This window comes from Thamnophis sirtalis, unplaced genomic scaffold, assembly GCF_051295495.1.
Source record: "Thamnophis sirtalis isolate CommonGarterSnake01/CBP01778 unplaced genomic scaffold, rThaSir2_p1.2 scaffold_3, whole genome shotgun sequence".
Classification (NCBI taxonomy): domain Eukaryota; kingdom Metazoa; phylum Chordata; class Lepidosauria; order Squamata; family Natricidae; genus Thamnophis; species Thamnophis sirtalis.
Window position 1 is genome coordinate 176,000,162 of NW_028261383.1, and position 19,365 is coordinate 176,019,526.

The 19,365-nt window shown below is 45.7% G+C and overlaps 1 protein-coding gene across 5 annotated transcripts in view; it reads right to left on the reverse strand.

Moving 5' to 3' along the window:
• Positions 1-19,365, reverse strand: part of LYL1 (LYL1 basic helix-loop-helix family member) — a 236,762-nt gene that overhangs the window by 173,376 nt on the left and 44,021 nt on the right. For 4 of the 5 annotated variants that reach the window (XM_087711038.1, XM_087711039.1, XM_087711037.1 and 1 more), the window contains 2 exons: positions 16,906-16,997; positions 14,907-16,281 (listed from right to left, as the gene is read on the reverse strand). In XM_087711038.1, coding sequence (XP_087567164.1) covers positions 15,938-16,281; positions 16,906-16,997 — 436 coding nt within the window. In that variant the 3' untranslated portion in view covers positions 14,907-15,937. Of the gene's footprint in view, positions 1-14,906; positions 16,282-16,905; positions 16,998-19,365 lie in introns of those variants that run through there. The other variant, XR_015696086.1, reaches the window with a different exon arrangement.

A 19,365-nucleotide genomic window follows, 5' to 3' on the forward strand; every position in this document is an offset into this window, starting at 1 on the left:
TTGTTGCATTTCCTTTGGCTTCCTCTACGTACAGGTGACTACCAGCAGTGAAGTACAATTGGTTTTTGTGTTGTTACTGTTAAAACAAGCGTCAACGAAGATCTTAACAGTCACAGCTGCAACAAAATGAATTGTATATAATTAGATGTAATGGAGGCTGTCTAATGCAGTGTTTCTCAACCTTGGCAACTTGAAGATGTCCGGACTTCAACTCCCAGAATTCCCCAGCCAGCGAATGCTGGCTGGGGAATTCTGGGAGTTGAAGTCCGGACATCTTCAAGTTGCCAAGGTTGAGAAACACTGGTCTAATGGATAGTTATGAGGGTTTGACACTACCATCTGTACACGGTGTGGAAATGCACACATGTGCACCAGATCAGCCACACAGTTCCATGCACTTTCCTCTTTCCTTGTCTCACACTACAGCAAAACCTGTGAGAGAGAAAAAAACCAGCGTCCCTTTCTGTTGTGCACTCATGAGACGATCTCTCTCGTTTCTTTTTCCAACATTTTTGATAGAAACCTTTCCTTAGCAGATGCTGAGTTTTTTTTTGAGGGGGGCAGGAGCTTTGCCAAATTCTTTGGGGTTTATCTCCCGCGCTCTGTTGTTCCTATTAGCTATGCTCACTCTGCATGAGGTATCATTGGTTCTTACTGGGCAGGAGTGAAGTTCTATATCGGAATAAGGGGTAAGGATAGGGATGGGGTATTGTCTAGTTTGGAAAGGGCCAGAAAGTAATGCAGGGGACAGGTTTCTGTGCAATTAGTCCAGAACAATTGAATTTAGGCCCATGATCTGCAGTACCTGAAGTTGTGTTCCAAATAATTAATTTGATCTAGAGAATCTCCTGAAGCTGTTTCTACTATCTGCTATAGTAATGCTCAGTTGATTCACAGAGCGTCCCAAGGATTTCAGGAGCAGAGTTAGTCCATAACAGACCTGCTGGTGAGGCCACAAATCTGCACCCTTGTCCAAGTGCAATGGTTTTTTAGTCCCAAATGGACAAACAGGGTCGAGGAAGGGAATCTGAGGGTTGCAGATTTGACTTTCTCTCCTCCGCCAGCAGTTGGCTCTCACGCTTATCCTACAATCCACACGTCAGAGGAATGTTCTGAATTCCCCTGTCCTATATTGTACATGCAAATAAACATACACCAGCGGACCCACACAATCAAGGCCTGCTCTTGAGCCTGACCTCGCACAGCTGCAGGACAGCTGTTCCACAAAGATGGAGGTCTTCTTTGCGAGGAAAATTGTCATGGAGTGAGCAGCCTGCATGTAGATATTTTGGGGCTGCCACAAAGCGGAGACACTCAACTGATGCTTTAGTCAGTGGTCTGAACCAGATCTATTCCTTTAAAGTAACAGTGGAGAGGGAATTTAATGAATTCTAGGATTAGCCTTCTACCTGCTGCTTCTGTCACACCACAAGTCCTCTCACATTAAGTTCTCTTAATGTTATTCAAAAATTTAAGCATAATGTAGTAGAGGTGACGTTGGAATAAAAATTCGTACTATGATTGTTGATCCCCCTTTCAGCACTCTGAGAAAAAAAAATATTGAATGTAGCTGAATATCCATAGAGTAAAAGATGGAGCCAAATCAGTGATATGGGCAGAATTTGGATGCAGCAGCTACAATTAGGACATAAACCCCATTCCTGTTATGAAACTGCTCAGATTTAAAAAAATGCCCAAAGCGTGTGTTTCCTTAAGAACACTGAGCCTGGATATATTTTGCATCTGAGAGCATTGATACAGTTCCTAATCTGGTGGCCTTAAAAAAAACGAGATCCCCTTGGACTATCCAGCCTACCGTTCACGACCTTTTAAAGCGAAATAATCGACATAAAGCACCTTTTCTAGACTGATTGCACTGGAGAGGATTCCAACGTGTAACAAGGCTTGGGGAATGTGCTAATATTAAATATGACTCAAGCTGTAGCATTTGAAAGGATCCATGATTTTCGTTTGATTTGGTTATAAGAGCATTTGAAACATTCCCAGATTGAAGAAGATTGTGCCTTCCCTACCCCAAACATACCCAAATTCCTGTTTCCATTAGGCTCGACAATTTCTCAGCATACAAACATACAAAGCGTGAAAAATCTTCCAAATATTTGTATTGTGAAGATCACAATAGTCCAGGTGGCTCTATTTAATATGCAGAAACCCAGACCTTCACTAAATTGCCTCCAAGACCAGTAGCCATCTGGCTTTTCTAGCCCAAATAGATATGTTAGCCCTACAAGAAGTGATCCTGCTCCATTCCTTCAGTTCTTAAATATATTTAGTAAGCTCATTCACTTAAAACACTGATTGCTTTCCTTTTAAGTAGCCCAATAGTTTTACTCAATTGTTTGAAGCTTCTGACCTTAATGCCCAGCATTGCTCAGAATGAGTTCCCTAAAAACAGGAAATGGATAGATCTGGGGGGAAAAAAGGTAGGAATTGCAGGAATCCAGAGGTGGGTGACCACCAATGAAACAGCACTTAAAATGGTTAGAGGGTGGTTGGTAGGGGAGTAGAAGTTTACTGTTATTTAATTCTGGGGGGAAAAAAGAAGCTTTAAATCCTAACAGTGCTTAAGCACTTATTTAATACTTGGGATTTTTAAGAGGTTAACAGATGAATAACAGTAGCATGTAGGTGGGTAGATGGAATATCCGTGCCATCTATTTACATGTTGCCTTGCTGGAGTCCTAAAAAAAGGGGTAAATGTAAAAACCCTGGGGATGAATCCATAAGGGGTGACATGGAGAAGTTTCAGTTTTGGTGGCTTACAGGTATCGGCAGCAAAACACACAAAACACTTTTGTTTAAAAGGGGGAGGGGATTTTTAAAAAAACGAAATATATATTAGGGGTTTTAAAAGAACCAATTTTGTTTGCATTGAGCCAAGTGCAATGGAGTGCATAGTTTTAATATCTTTGTATGTTAAAGATTGTTAAGAAGAAGAGAGAAAAAATCTATTTTTGTTGCAAAGTCCTCTGTTCCCAGGGACTCTAAATAAATTGGGACAAAAGAGAAAAACCCACCTTTGTAAGTATGGGGAAAAACTTTTTCTGTTTATTTTTTCATTTGTCTATTTTTTTCCTTTTTCCTTGTTTATTTTTTTAAGTTCTTTTGAAAAGGTCGATAATAATTGAGGATTGGTTGTTGTTTCCTCTTTTTCCTCATTAGTTTTGTCATTTTATGGGAGGGCTGAAGGCAAAAGTTTTGTCATGCACAAAAATAAGCTTGTAAAAAAAAACACTGTATCAGGTTTTAAAAAAATTGAAGACGATTGCAAAATTGAAAGTAAAGGAAAAAAAACTTTTAAAAAAACAAACCAACCCTAAGCTGAAAAAAAAAATTTAAAAAATACAAAACCTGGTGCTTCTTACAGTATAAAAAATACATTAAAATCTCTATTATACATAGTTTATGAATCAATTAATTGTTATCATAAAGCACATTTTAGGAAAGACGCATTATCCCTTCTTTATGTTTAGCTGAAAGGGGCAGTGGGCTTTGCGGTCGAGCGCACCAGCAGCACATGGCAGCTTCTCATGGATCTTCCCGGGTCGCCGAGCGAGATGGATGGTGGTGAGGTTGCCATGGCAAAGTGGGGGAAGGCTCCTACTGGAACAGAGGCCATCTTGGTTAGACCTCCTTTCATCCTTTCGGCGCCTTCCATCACCGCCACCGCGCACCATCCTTCTTCTCTTCTGTGTTTTTCTTCTGTCTTCTTCCCCCCCCTAAAAGAGCTAAGCGAAAGTTGACCAGATGTTTGGCCTTCGTTTCTATTCCCCACCCCACTTTCTTATAAACCAGCCTAGTTGCAACGTTTGGGGGAGTTTTCCCCTTCTTTTTAACTCTGTCTCACCTATGTACCTATTGCTCAATGGCTTCTCTTTGGAACGAGGAACTGATCTATGAATTCACCAGCATCCCTTCCTCTGAACTCCTCACATCCCTACCCCCCCCCCCAGTTGTAACTCCCGCTTTGCCCCCTTTTCCACAGCCTTCTTTGTCTGTCGATAGGAATCTTCCCTCTCGGCTCTTTGTGAAAATTGCAAGGCCAAAGGATCCGCGTGTGAAGCAGGAGGCAGACCCAGATCAGACCCTGCCCCCTCGCAGAGCACGGGAGGACTTGACCGGAGAGATTCCTCACTTCAGGGAAGGACCAAGATGGATGACTTTGCCTTACTCTCGACACGTTTAACTGGCCAGCTGACATTAGTGCCTTTGTAAACCCATCTTTTGTTGAAACGGATGGACCACGTGCTCTGCCTGGGGAGCGGGAAAAGCCACCCCCCCTCCTACTGTAATCCATACGCTTAATATAGGGGGGGAAGCAATAAAAGCCTAGGCTTGACCAGCAAAAGGGATAAACATGGTGGTACCTAGTCCTCTTTGGCCTGGCTGCTGCTGCCCCCTCCAAAAGAGAGGGTGAAGGAAGCGTAACTCCAAAATAATCCTGGATACGAATCCCTTCCCACACACCCCAAAAACATGTCTGCATGTCTGGGCTTCTCCGATCCCCTTTTCTGGATCCCCGAGTCCTCTGTTTGCAGGGTGGCTGCTCAGTGACGTTCTCCCCAGTGATGCTCAGCTGTGGGTTCCCTTGCTGGCCCCAGGAGGACGCTAAGGTTCCTTGGGGCCCAAGACGGTTCCATGTGGTGGGCAGTCATCTTTGCCCTATAAATGTATCGGCACCCACTTTGCTGCCCCTTGAGCGCTTGGCTTGGAGACGTCAGCTGTCTCCTCTATGGCTGCCAGTGGGACCCTACTTGCTATGGAGCTCCTTCTTCCTCTGTCCTTTGCTTTAGAACAGTGTTTCTCAACCTTGGCCACTTGAAGATGTCTGGACTTCAACTCCCAGAATTCCCCAGCCAGCATTCGCTGGCTGGGGAATTCTGGGAGTTGAAGTCCAGACATCTTCAAGTGGCCAAGGTTGAGAAACACTGCTTTAGAAGAACAGCTGAGTCCTTCTGTCCTTCCTTTCACAAGGTACCTTTGGCTTCCCCCTTTCATGCCCCTCCATATGCCCCTCTCCCTCCCTCCCCCCCATTAATCTCAGACCCACATCTCTCGCTCGGCAGTAAAACCTTGAGATCCATGAAACTGCAGCTTCCCAGACTGCGACCCATCCTTGCCCCTTCGAACAAGTTTCTTCCTTGTTTAAGAAACGCAGTATATATATGAGTACAGTACAGTATATATATATATAGTACTAATGGAATTTGGTGTGCTTTTTTCTCCTTGTCCCTGAATCCCCTCGCCCCCCCCAATTTCCCTGGAACCCCCCCCCAAGCCTCCCTTTGTGTCTTTCAGTCTGTTTCTCCATGCCCCCCCTCCCCTCCCCACTCCTGCTGCTGACCCCTCCCCTCTGCACTCGAAAATAAAGGGTAGATCTTTGTCTGTTTTTTGTTCTTTCTGAAGTTTCTTCCGTGTCTAGCAGAATGCAGGTAGCCATATGTTATAACTGTCAATATTGCTTCACAAACAAAAAATATATATATATAGGAAAAAAAGAAAAAAAAAAAGAGAAAAATCCGAAACTGTTTTTATCATTTTTTTTTTTGCCTGAGCTTTCTTCGGCTTTTCTCCATTGGAATGGCTTATTGTGTTATGTGAATTTCAAAAAAAAAAAAAAATGAAATAAAAATGTTTAAAAAAATTTAAAACAACAAAAAAAAACCATATACTTTAAAAAAAAGAAAAAAAAAGAAAAAAAATCCATCGGCTTCCCTCTTTCCCATTTCCCACCAGTTCCTTCCTCAGAGCAGAGATGGGAAGCCCAGTGGAGGGGAGTGCCGAGGGCTCCAGGATCTTGTATCTGTGTCTGTATTTGGTGGGTGAATGGGGGGGGGGGGGTTCAGTTTCCCTTCTTCCCTCATTCCCCTGCTTTCTGGAGGAGCTGCTCAGAAACATCAAGATTTAGGCTCATTTCTTTCATATTCACATCCCGTCAGCATTTTGGTCAAATTTTAAAGTGCCTAAGAGGGGTGTGTGTGTCTGTGTGTCTGTCTGTGTGTCTGTCTGTGTGTCTGTGTCTATGTATATGTGTGTGTATACACACACACACACACATACATATACACATACATACATACAGAGAGAGAGAGAGACAGTAGTTCCTGTTTATTTGGGACTCAGCACCTGGGTCACGTCTGCTGATGTGTTGAGAGGGGGCTTCTCCTCCTTCTGCTGCTCCTGTTAATCCTTGGCGTGGCTTCTTGCAACCTCTTCTCTGAGGAACTTTCTTATCTTTGCAAGGCTCACTCCTGGCTCAGCAGGAAGGTGTGTCAGGGAGAGGACTTAACACTCTTTGCCTTTATCCTCCTCCGCTCTGAAATCAAACTCTCCTCCCCTCTTTAATTGATATTTGGCTAGGGCAGCCTAACGATAAAAAAAAAATATGGGCGTACTGCTGTCATATCTAGTGTGGCAGAAAATACTAGTGACAAATTGCACTTTTGCCTTTGAATAGACTTATTTCAAAGGTTGTTTAGCCCCCGATGGGTTTCAAAAAACCGGTTCCACCACAAAAACGCGGTCGACTAAAGCGCGCTCGACGAAACCGCGTACCTGACGTCATCACAGCGCGACGAAAAAAGCACGCTGTGAGCGGTAAAGCTAAAATTAACGCGTAAACCTAAACCTAACCCCCCCAAACCTATCCCTAAACCTAACCCTAAACCTAACCCTTAACCTAACCCTAAACCTAACGCTAACCCTTAACCTAACCCTAACCCTAACGCTAACCCTTAACCTAACCCTAACCCTAACCCTTAACCTAACCCTAACCCTAAACCTAAGCCTAAGCCTAACCCTAACCCTAACCCTAACCCTAACCCTAACCCTAACCCTAACCCTTAACCTAACCCTTACCTTTACGTGAATCGGCTTGCTTTAAAAGCGCTTTTTAAAGCGCCCTTTTTTCTCCGCGGTCGTTGTTGTCGCGCTGCTGATGACGTCAGCGACGCACTTTAATCGGGCGCACTTTAGTGGACCGCGGTTTTGTCGTGCCATGCCAAAAACCTACCGTATGTTTGCCAGAGACTGCTGGGATCTGATCAAGGGGCCTAAGGATTTTGTGGTCTGAAATCCTGGGAGTTCAGCAGCCGTTCCGGGGGAGGATCTAAGGGGGCTCAGTGCTAGGAGGAAAGAAACCTTGCTCCTGTTTCCCATGAAGGCTTGGGGGAGCATCCCTTCCAATATGGCATGGAGCTAACAGAGGTGGGAAGTAAGGCCTGCCTTGTCCCCCAAATCTTCTTCCCTACGTCTTGTAAGGTGTTTTGTTGTGTCTTCCATTCTTTGCAGAGGTAAATGATGCCCCCTGATGCCATTCTGCTTTTCCTTGACCGGGGAATATGACCACACCCTCTAACGTTACAAGACCCAGTGCAAGACCACTAGGAGGCAGCATAGACATATAGTACAGAAAACACTGGCCTTTGGGTGCCATCTAATGGCCATTCAGATTTTTGCAACCCAGAGATGGCAGCCCTAAAGCAGCACTGCCCTAAAGAACGTTTCCTTCTCTAACCCACTCAGGATGTTTACAGGAAAGGCTCTTTTACCCCTGCAGCAAGAAACCCCCATTTTGACTTAGTTCTGTGTGGATATTAAGGTAGGGACTCTCCCCATTTCGGTACAAGGACAGGGGGACCCTGTTGTAAGTTTCCCCAGAAGTGTGCCAAGCTAAGGCGACCCACCTGCTTAGTCTCAACTCGAAATCCACACGTCTGTTTCTATCCACATCCGCCTGATGCTTCGGAGCAGCCATCTCCAGCTCTTTCCCTTGACCCTTTCAGTGCCCTTCCAACTCCTTATGAAGCTGTTGGTTTGCTAATGGTTTGGTTCTGAAAGCAAAAACGGAACTCATAACCCTGCAGCCGAATTAAGGGAAGTGCCTTAAACTGATGCCTTTGCTGCCACCAGCGAACAAGTTGAGAGAGGAAGAGAAAGCGATCAAACTTTTAAACGCATCCAGCTTCAGAAATGTGAACAAAATATGTTTACAAGCGAGTCGCCTCCAGGTGGAGGGGGGGGCTCATGGGGAGCCCCCTCAGTTGCTAGCCATCATTTCTACCTTTCCCCCCACCTGCAGGTTTTATACAGGGGAAGAGATAGTTCAAGTCTGCAGAACAGCCTCCTCTGCTAACCCGCCTGCATTGCACGTAGCTTCCCCCCCTCCCCCCCCCCGTCGCCCTCACCCCCCAAAGAAGGGAATCAGCAGCTGTGATGTGGTGGGTCAGCTCCTCCAGCCCCAGCCCCTGTCCCAATCAGCCCTCGGCACTACCCCTCCCTCCCCAAGTGCCACTCTCCGAGCGGGGTGTAATACGCATGTATTAATTACAATTTTTTTCCATAATAAAAGTTTATAGACGCAGCACCTTCTTTAACTGATTGAATTAAAGAATGTTATTGACTGTAATGTTTCTATTTGTCTTCCTTGAGAGAGAGAGAGAGAGAGAGAGAGAGAGAGAGAGAGAGAGAGAGAGAGAGAAGAGAGAGAGAGAGAGAACACTTGAGAGAGAGAGATTAATAGCCACGGACATCCAGGATCGGGTGCACACAAACAGGTGTCTTTTGCAAGTCAAGACAATAGTCCTAATTAAGATCCCTTTAAGCCAGTGTTTCTCAACCTTGGCTACTTGAAGATGTCTGGACTCCAACTCCCAGAATTCCCCAGCAGTGGTTAGGACAGTGTTTCTCAACCTTGTCAACTTGAAGATGTCCGGACTTCAACTCCCAGAATTCCCCAGCAGTGGTTAGGACAGTGTTTCTCAACCTTGTCAACTTGAAGATGTCCGGACTTCAACTCCCAGAATTCCCCAGCAGTGGTTAGGACAGTGTTTCTCAACCTTGTCAACTTGAAGATGTCCGGACTTCAACTCCCAGAATTCCCCAGCCAGCGAATGCTGGCTGGGGAATTCTGGGAGTTGAAGTCCGGACATCTTCAAGTGGCCAAGGTTGAGAAACACTGCTTTAAGCCTATTAAGTATGTATCATCCAGGATATGACCACATTGGGGTATTCGTTTGTTCCAGAAGCCCACCACTGGCATTCCTTTGCACTGACACCAACTATCTGACCTTCATCTCCTTTATGCAAAGCACAAAGGCTTTCAGGCCTCAACACCAACATCATTAGATATAAACCAATTTCTGACACAAATGCAAATCTGTTTTTGCTCATGAAAACCCCAGCACCGTGGCCTGAAACTGGGAATGTGACAAAATGATCGTGATCATCTGGGAAATTGGGAAGTGGCAATAGCAATAGCAGTTAGACTTATATACCGCTTCCTAGGGCTTTCAGCCCCCTCTAAGCGGTTTACAGAGTCAGCATATTTCCCCCAACAACAATCCGGGTCCTCATTTTACCCACCTCGGAAGGATGGAAGGCTGAGTCAACCTTGAGCCGGTGAGATTTGAACCGCCGAACTGCTGAACTGCAGTCAGCTGAAGTAGCCTGCAGTGCTGCACTCTAACCACTGCGCCACCTCGGCTCCTGTGAAAACAGGCTACTGTGAAAACAGCAGTACGTAAAGGTAGATGGTGAGGGCCATTTTTGGCAACTAACTCCAATTAATTGGAGTAGAAGGGGAGACTTAATCATTTCTTGGGATCTTCCTAGGTGTTTCTCAGTGGTGGGATTCAAATAATTTAACAACCGGTTCTCTGCCCTAATGACCATCTGGGTAGGTGGGGCTCGGTGGTCATGTGACTGGGTGGGCGTGGCCAACTCAAGGTCACTCATGTCGATGGGCTCTTCGCCTTAGCTGTTATAATGTAATCAGGGTTAACCAGAGAGGCAGTTTCTGTAATCAGGGCAATAAAGATTAGGCTAGAAACAACACCAGAATGTTTCCTTCCTGCCTTCCTTACAGGATTAGCCCTGTAAAGTGGAGAAAAACAAAAGGAGATTTCTTCCAACAACCGGTTCTCCGAACTACTTAGAAAGTTACCAACCGGTTCTCCCGAATAGGTGCGAACCGGCTGAATCCCACCATTGGTGTTTCTCAGCACAACTCCAATTCCAAGATGTATCTTCTTCGCAGGGTTTCTGGTTCTTTCTGGTTGCCCTTTGCCTGGAATTCAGTGGGGTGGTCCTCCATTGCGTGGTACAATAGTACACCTTTCATCTTCTTTAGAGGGAATGCAGCTTACGAAGGGCAACGCAAGGGAAGCGAGCACTACAGGAAGTGGGATTCAATTTCCAAATATATCCCCCATTTCTTCGCCCCACTTTCCCTCGGGGGGATCCTTGAGCTTTGCTTTGCCTTGGCTTCAGGGGAAGGGTGATTTTGAGCAAAGAAGTGGCAGTCCTCTCTAACACTTCTCCCTCTCCTGCTGTGGAATTTAAAGTGTCATAGCACAAGTATCCACAAAAACTCTGCACTGTGATGCAGTGGTGGGATTCAAAATTGTTTACTACGAGTTCTGTAGGGGTGGCTTGGTGGGCATGGCAGGGAAGGGTTCTGTAAAATGTCCATTCCCTCCCCACTCCAGGACACATTCGAGCCGAGGTGGCGCAGTGGTTAAATGCAGCACTGCAGGCTACTTCAATTGACTGCAGTTCAGCGGTTCAAATCTCACCGGCTCAAGGTTGACTCAGCCTTCCACCCTTCCGAGGTGGGTGAAATGAGGACCCAGACTGTGGGGGCGATATGCTGACTCTGTAAACCGCTTAGAGAGGGCTGAAAGCCCTATGAAGCGGTATATAAGTCTAACTGCTATTGCTATTGCTATATTGACTTTCTTAATCATCCCCTATGGACAAGCCATCGACAGGGCAATACAGAGATGGGCTTGAAGACATTCTTATTTTCTTGACTCTCACAGGAAGCCATTGAAATTTTCAGCCTGGGGAAGCATGTGTACCTCTTCTATTAATACCATTTGAGGATCACGAAGTTGATAAGTGTGAGTAAATCAAGAAGGGCAGTGATCCTTGCACCACTTGGTTGTATGAAACCATAGCAAAATAGATGCTCCGGTGAATGCGCAGGTCTAAAAAGCCGTGACCCGACAAAGGCGCGCCCAACGACAGCGTGCCGACAAAACCGCGGCGATAAAACCGCGATGTCGACAGCACGCCCACAAAGGCGCACCGACAAAAGAGCAGCGACAGAAGCACGATTACGGTTAAGGTAAGGGTTAGGGTTAGGTTTAGAGTTAGGTTTAGGGTTACCTTTAGGGTTACGTTTAGAGCGCGCTTCTGTCGGCGCGCTGTTGTCGGCGCGTTTCTGCGCTCATTCGTCAGCGTGATTTCAAACTCGCGTTTTTTCCCCGTGGTTTTGTCGGCGCGCTTTTGTTGGCGAACCCTAAAAATCCAGCTTGGTCTCAAGACACAATGGAAAATTTGTTGTTGCTAATCAGTGACCAAAATACAGAGATACAACTTGACTTCAACTGTTTAAAATGGGTGAGTGCATTTGTCTCTGTATGGTGGGATTTAAAACCAGCGCCTTTCATATGCCAGCATAGTGGGAAATGTATCCATTTTTCATTATGTGCTCTAAATTGGATTGTAACAGCACCCACTGCTTTTTAAAATACGGCTACCCTACTTCAGATTATAGCAGTGGTGGGTTTCAAAAATTGTTCGAACCGACTCTGTGGGTGTGGCCTCCTTTGTGGGAGTGGCTTGCCGCCCATGTGACCGGATGGGAGTGGCTTGCTGCCCATGTGACCGGATATGAAGATGCCGACGACACTTGTCAGAATCACCTTAAATTACCTCTCACACAGCACTGGCCTGCATAAGAATAGGATGTAAACTTCTTTTTCAAAAGGCATCTTTGGTTTGCGTTAAAACAATTTCAACACACGCAATGTTCTGATTGCACCACAAACGCAGTAGTCATCCTTACCTTTCACAGAGGCCCTGAGTTTTATAAATAGGAGCTTGATAGTGTAGAATAATCATATCCAAGGACCAGTGGTGGGTTTCAAAAAAAGTTTTGGAACCTCTTCTGTAGGTGTGGCCTGCTTTCCGGGTCCACTGGTGGAACCTCTTCTAACCGGTTCGGTAGATTTGACGAACCGGTTCTACCGAATAGGTGCGAACTGGTAGGAACCCACCTCTGGATTATAGGGTCCTTCAGCAATACATCCAAACACACAACCTCCTCTGTCCATCTATCAGTTCTAACAGTCTGTCAGGAGTTGCTATTGTCTGCTGCCCTGAGTCTTTCTTGAAGCTGCCCAATTCATTATGGTGGAGCCTGGGCAGAATAGTTCACCGACAGGGCCTGCTATGGTTTCCGTGGAACCATGTTATTTTTACTAAATTCTGAGTTTAATTTGATTTTGGCACCTCAAAGATTTCACATAAACAATAACCCTTAAATAAAACTATGTCCCTAACTTAAAGAATGATTGGATAACAAACATTAATGGGTATCCACAGGTTTAGACTGCATTCCATTATAGTTTACTATCTTCCTTGGATTTGCATGGCACAGTGGTCACAGATTTCCCATTCTGGCTAGACCCTGGGCTAAAGAGCCGAGGTGGCGCAGTGGTTAAATGCAGCACTGCAGGCTGCTTTAGCTGAATGTTATCTGCAGTTCAGAGGTTCAAATCTCACCGGCTCAAGGTTGACTCAGCCTTCCGTCCTTCCGAGGTGGGTGAAATGAGGACCCGGATTGTTGTTGGGGGCGATATGCTGACTCTGTAAACCGCTTAGAGAGGGCTGAAAGCCCTATGAAGCGGTATATAAGTCTAACTGCTACTGCTATTGCTATAAAAGATAGTTGGCTAAGACTTGGTTGAGATTCAGTATATTGGGCAAACCCAAAGAGATATCCTGGATCCTTTCACTGAGCTGGTTAGAGCAAGGACCAGTATAGCAGGATACAGTAAGTGAATATGAAAAACAAAATAAACACCACGTGATTGAAGGACTGCTTAGAAAGTGGAGAAGAAGAAGAAAGACATATTTTTTTAAACTTATTTTGCTTTTCTTTTTCTCTTCTTTCGTTGTAAGCCGCCCGGAGTCCTCCGGTATTGGGCGGCCTATAAATTTAATAAATGAAATGAAATGAAATTGTGATTGCTTACATTGCAAACCCAGAAGGTAGAATAGAAAAGAAACCATTCCCAGCAAAGTGAACGAGATCAAAACTGGCAAGGGGAAACAGGAAGGCCTCACAAATTGCCATTCAGCTCTGTGTATTTGGAGGGGTAATTTCTAGCATGTAACTAGGTTGTAGCCAAGGAAGCGTTACCCAAGGAATTTGTATGATGTCAGCAGAGGTGGGGTTCCTACCAGTTCGCACCTATTCGGCAGAACCGGTTCGTCCAATCTACCGAACCGGTTAGAAGAGGTTCCACCAGTGGACCCGGAAAGCAGGCCACACCTACAGAAGAGATTCCAAAAAAATTTGAAACCCACCACTGGATGTCAGGTAAGTCAGTGTTTCTCAACCTTGGCAAGTTGAAGATGTCCGGACTTCAACTCCCAGAATTCCCCAGCAGTGGTTAGGACAGTGTTTCTCAACCTTGTCAACTTGAAGATGTCTGGACTTCAACTCCCAGAATTCCCCAGCCAGCATTCGCTGGCTGGGGAATTCTGGGAGTTGAAGTCCAGACATCTTCAAGTTGCCAAGGTTGAGAAACACTGAGGTAAGTTATTGGGTATTGGCAGAATAATACACCAGGCCCTATGGACATACTTGGGCCGTTTCCCCTCTGGAGACTACCATTGCGGTGCTACTGCTACAGCTTACAGCATGTCAGAGAGGACTGAGGAGGAATCACTTCAGGGTACAGTATTTCTGTATCTTCAAATGGCTTTTCACTTCTCTTTCTGTCCCGTCCTTCGCAAACACGCTACATACACACGTGCACAGGCACACGTGTATTCTCCCCATCGTTCCCTTGCGGTGAAAAATTCAAATTCAGAACACAGCATGCAGCCCACACACAACCTTTTGCGGCGGCAACAAATATATTACCAAATATATTGCTTTTCCTTTTTGTTTATGGCATTGAACTTCAGTTTTAGAACATCATACAGTTTGGAAGAATTTGGTCCCGAGGACCTACTGATCTGGACGACAGCATGGATGAGTGTAAGAATCCCATCTTGCAAATCCTCCTCCCGATAAAAGCAAATATTAGCAGAAAACAATTTCCTTTGCAAGCAAATCTGGAAACTGAGTGTGAGTGAGTGAGTGAGTGAGTGTGTGTGTGTGTTTGTGTGTGTAGATGCTTCCATCTTTCTTTTTCCTTGATCCCAAAGACCTTTCAGCAAACTACTTCTTCCAATAACAGGCAGCCCAGGCCTCCCTCCCTCCCTCCAGAATCATTGCTGTGGTTTTGGCAAGGGGCCCAGGGTTTGTGGAGAAGTTCGAGATCTTGACTCAGCACTAACCGCCCTTCTCTTTCCAGGAAGGGAGACTGTGGGCTCCCAGCAAACCCCCACCCCCACCCCCACCCACCCGGCTCCTTGGGAATGACACAGCAAGCCACTGCGCCGCCACTACCACCACCACCCACTCCCTCTTAACTTCTTGCATCTGGGGTAACTCCCCAACAGCACACCTGGGTCACAAGATACCCGTTGTTAAGGCCCAGTTCTCTTGCAGAGGTGGTGGCTCCTGATTTTGGGGACCGACGGTGAAGGTTTCTGCACAAAAATTCCCAAGGAAAACATTGTGCCTGCAGGAAAATCAGCATGTCAAAAAAAAGCTCCTCACACAAAACCATTGCCTGACCGAGATACTACCGAACACCCAATTAGTCAGAGCACGGCAGATGCTCTGGGCCAGTGTTTTTCAACCTTGGCCACTTGAAGATGTCTGGACTTCAACTCCCAGAATTCCCCAGCCAGCGAATGCTGGCTGGGGAATTCTGGGAGTTGAAGTCCAGACATCTTCAAGTGGCCAAGGTTGAGAAACACTGTCCTAGACACTGAATTGTTTATACGCGAATGCTGGCTGGGGAATTCTGGGAGTTTTGCTTTCCAAGCCATTGACAAGAATGCTCAAAAGTCCTTCAGCAGCTCTTTCCCCATCTAGAAAGATGCCACCAATATAGCCGAGCCAGCGTCCCATTTTGATGGGAAAGTAGGCTGGACCTGGGAGCTCAGCTTCTTAACCTCGCCAAACTTCTTCATATATCCTTTTGCTCTTTTGTACAGGCTCAAATATTTATGCGGGGCCCTGACAACAATAAGGCTTAGATTTGTCAGCAGGAGCAGCGTTAAGGCTAAAAGTCAGAAGAATAAATCAGCAAACAGTGAAAATGAAACTCCAGAGCACCCTTCCCAGCCATGGCGCTGCCTGGCATCAAGGTATTCCTCTTACAACCAACAAGAGCTAGAGGGCGTCTTATTAGCAATTGCAATAGCAGTTAGACTTATATACCGCTTCGTAGGGCTTTCAGCCCTCTCTAAGCGGTTTACAGAGTCAGCATATTGCCCCCAACAACAATCCGGGTCCTCATTTTACCCACCTCGGAAGGATGGAAGGCTGAGTCAACCTTTGAGCCGGTGAGATTTGAACAGCCGAACTGCAGAACCTGCAGTCAGCTGAAGTAACCTGCAGTGCTGCATTCTACCCACTGCGCCACCTCGGCCCTTATTCAAACCAGATATCATACAGCGGTTCCCTGCTGCCATAAACCAGGGAATTGTACATAAAATCTCATTCCTCGTCTCTCCCGGAGTCCCCATGTTCTGAGGCTTCCATTGGGCATGAATGGATGTCTCAGTCAAAGGGAGTCCAGTACCTTCTCCCTCTGTTTTTGGACTCCTGAAGTCTTCCAAAGTCAATTATCAACCCTATTATGGCAGCCCATTCCATGGGCGATGGACTCAAGGAAGGGATGTGCAGGCCAAGGAGTTTCCACTGATGCTGGCTTGATCCACGGGTGCAGCATTGTAGATGCAACAGAATGGGGTAGTGATGGTGGTCTGTTATTGCTAGACGTCACCGTGGTTCTCCGGCTTCCAATACAGTCATTGACTCGACGGTCAACTGTTCCAGTTTTATGGATGCTGATGGTGATGGAGTCCTGGGGGTGCCATTGCAGGGGCTGTCTGTTTCAGCAGTCTCCCCTCCGGTCAGTCTGGCCTGGTCGCTCAGTAGCTTGACCAGGAAATTGATATATTTCATGGCCAAGCGAAGAATCTCATTCTTACTCAATTTCTTGTCAGGTGGATGGGTGGGAATGAGTTTCCGAAGCTCAGCAAAGGCGCCATTCACATTCTGTTGACGCCACCGTTCCCGGCTATTAGTGAAGACCCGACGTGCCACTTTCTGGGGTTGAAGACCTGGGAAAATACATGGAAAAGTCTCAAACAGTAACAGGCCTTTGCAAAAGGGATGATGCTGAACATGAATTGGGAACTCCTTCCCCCCATATTGGTGGTCACTTTATACAAGTTGTTTCCATATCTGTCAGCCTCTGCTTTGCTGCTGCTTTGGCTGCCATTGAAACGGGGGAGGGGGGCATGGTATTTGGGAGGGGACTACTAATTGTGCTGGAGGAGGATCCTGGAGTTTGCTGCCTCTCTTGCTGCGCATGCGGAGGAGGTTTCCCGCCAAGGCCAACGGCACCGACATTCCACCTTGGTGATGCCTTTCGAAGTTATCTCACGCCTGACACTTGGGAGAATTATGATTGGACTGTAACTGGGATGCCAAGGGGTGGGGGATGGGTTATTCTATATATCGTTTGCTTTCGCGCCTAAATATTCAGTCTTCGCTTTGCTACACTTCTAATCATTTATAATTAGTAAAAGTACACTTGATTTCTATCAATGGAGTCTCATGGTTTTCTTTCCTAATTATTCAATGGAGGAGTGCTGACAATATCTGTCACATGTTACTCTGCTAGTTCCCTCTGCTCTGTCCTGGGAGAGGAATACGCTTGATTTTCCCCCATGGCCACTCACCTTCAGTAATGTCTTGCTCATAATGACTTGGTCTCCGCTTGAGGCGGTTATTGGGAAAGACACCAAATGTCCCAGAGCTGCCTAGGTAGAGGCTAGAGAGAAATAAAGAACAGGGATCAGAACCCCCATCTCAAAGCATGAATACAGGTTTCTATAACCTTACTTACAAATCTTCCCTACAAAAATAGACTACAAATATTATCATTTTCTTGGCAGCAGGTCCAGGATCAACATTGTTCTGTGTAGGGTCTGTTGCATCCCTCTCTGCAAGTCCAGCTTTATAGCATTCGTAGTATAGTGAGAAACAAAAACCCAGACCTGGGATTAATCTGCCCAGTTAACAATTATTTCAGCTCCATTCCTTCACGTATTGTGAGTGGGCTCAGTCACATTTGGTTTTGGATGCGTCATAGTAACCCCAATGTCATCATAATCCCTCTAAATAAATAAATATTTGGAGGTTATTGGCAAAGTGTGCCTCCAATTTTAATTCTGAAAAAGATTGTCATCCCATTATAGCAGTGGTGGGTTTCAAAAATTGTTGGAACCTACTCTCTGACCAGATGGGAGTGGCTTGCTGCCCATGTGACCAGATATGAAGTTATGAATTAGTACTTAGGTCGGTCCAAGGAGCTAGTCAGAAACTCTGGCATTGAAGCATGCAAGTCTTAAAGCTGTCGAGTTACAAGATCCTTGCACCCTTAACCCTTTAGAAAAGAAAAACTAGGGGTCTTCAAACCTGATAGCTTTAAGACTTGTGGACTTCAACTCCCAGAATTCCTCCTCCAGTCACGTTGGCTCAGGAACTCTGGCATTGAAGCGTGCAAGTCTTAAAGCTGTCGAGTTACAAGATCCTTGCCAGTGGTGGGTTTCAAATTTTTTTGGAACCTCTTCTGTAGGTATGTGGCCTGCTTTCCGGGTCCACTGGTGGAACCTCTTCTAACCGGTTCAGTAGATTTGACGAACCGGTTCTACCGAATAGGTGCGAACTGGTAGGAACCCACCTCTGCATTATAGGGTAGAAAACATCCATAACAACTGAGCTTATACCAGAGATTGGGGCAAGGCAAAGCATGTTCAGGAAAGACAACTTAAGCTGACCAAGCAGAGAGAATACACCCATTCTTGGGCTGTTGATAAACCACAGGAAGAAAATGAAATCTCAACATTAAAAGAAATTACTGGATTAAGCTGAACCTGAGACACACTAACAACTTGGCTCTTCCGCCATTCAGAAGGGTCAAGGACCTATCATGTTCCCAAGGACCACTGGCAAAGACCAGCCCATCAATCCAACAATCCCTATTCAAGAGCTTTCAAACAGGATGGAACTGGTTGGAACCACACTATCAGGTAGAAATGTTATTAGTGGCCTCCAGGTTGCCCACTCACAAGAGCCAAGGTGGCGCAGTGGTTAAATGCAGCACTGCAGGCTACTGCTAGATCAGCAGTTCAGCGGTTCAAATCTCACCGGCTCAGGGTTGACTCAGCCTTCCATCCTTCCGAGGTGGGTAAAATGAGGACCCAGATTGTTGGGGGCAATATGCTGACTCTGTAAACCGCTTAGAGAGGGCTGAAAGCCCTATGAAGCGATATATAAGTCTAACTGCTATTGCTATTGCTATTGCTCACTTTCACACTGGTTCTCTCAGCATATAATCAATAAAGCTGAACCTTTGCAGGCCGTTTCTACAGACGTATAATTTTGTGTAGCTTGGCGCAGTTCATAAGCTCAGCTTCCCCCCCAAAGTCCTGGCCACAAAACTCAATGAAACAATCAGAGTTCCATCTTCCCCGTGGTTCCCTAAATTGCTAGGTTAACTCATTCATCACAGAGAGTAGTAAAGAGAGTCCATGTTTTGGCAAGGCCCAAGCTATAAACAAACAAACTAAGGGCTGCCAGGATCAAGTAATTAGAAGTAATTACATCCATTGTTTCTTGTCATTATTGCTTTGACAATAAGGTGACCCCTTCGTCTTTGTGGCAGCCCCTCAAATACTGGAATGCTGCTATCATGTCCCACCTAGTCCTTCTATCCCCTAGAGCAGTGTTTCTCAACCTTGGCGGCTTTAAGTCCTGTGGACTTAAACTCCCAGAATCCCCCAGCCAGCTGCGCTGGCTGGGGAATTCTGGGAGTTGAAGTCCACAGGACTTAAAGTCGCCAAGGTTGAGAAACACTGCTCTAGACCAGCCAAACCAAAATCCTGCAACCATTCTTCATATGTTTTAATCTTTAATCATCTCAGTTGCTCTTCTTTGCACTTTTTCCAAAGTCTCTTTTTTATTTATTTATTAATAATATGTATTTATAACAATTTTTCCCTACAGTTGACAATATACTTGAAGATTGCTTTTTTAACATCCCATAGATCCATCTTATCTTACAGCGGTCCTACTTCTTCTTCCCTCCCTCCCTCTTTCCTTCCCTCGTTTCTTCTCTCCTACTCCCCTTCCTTCCC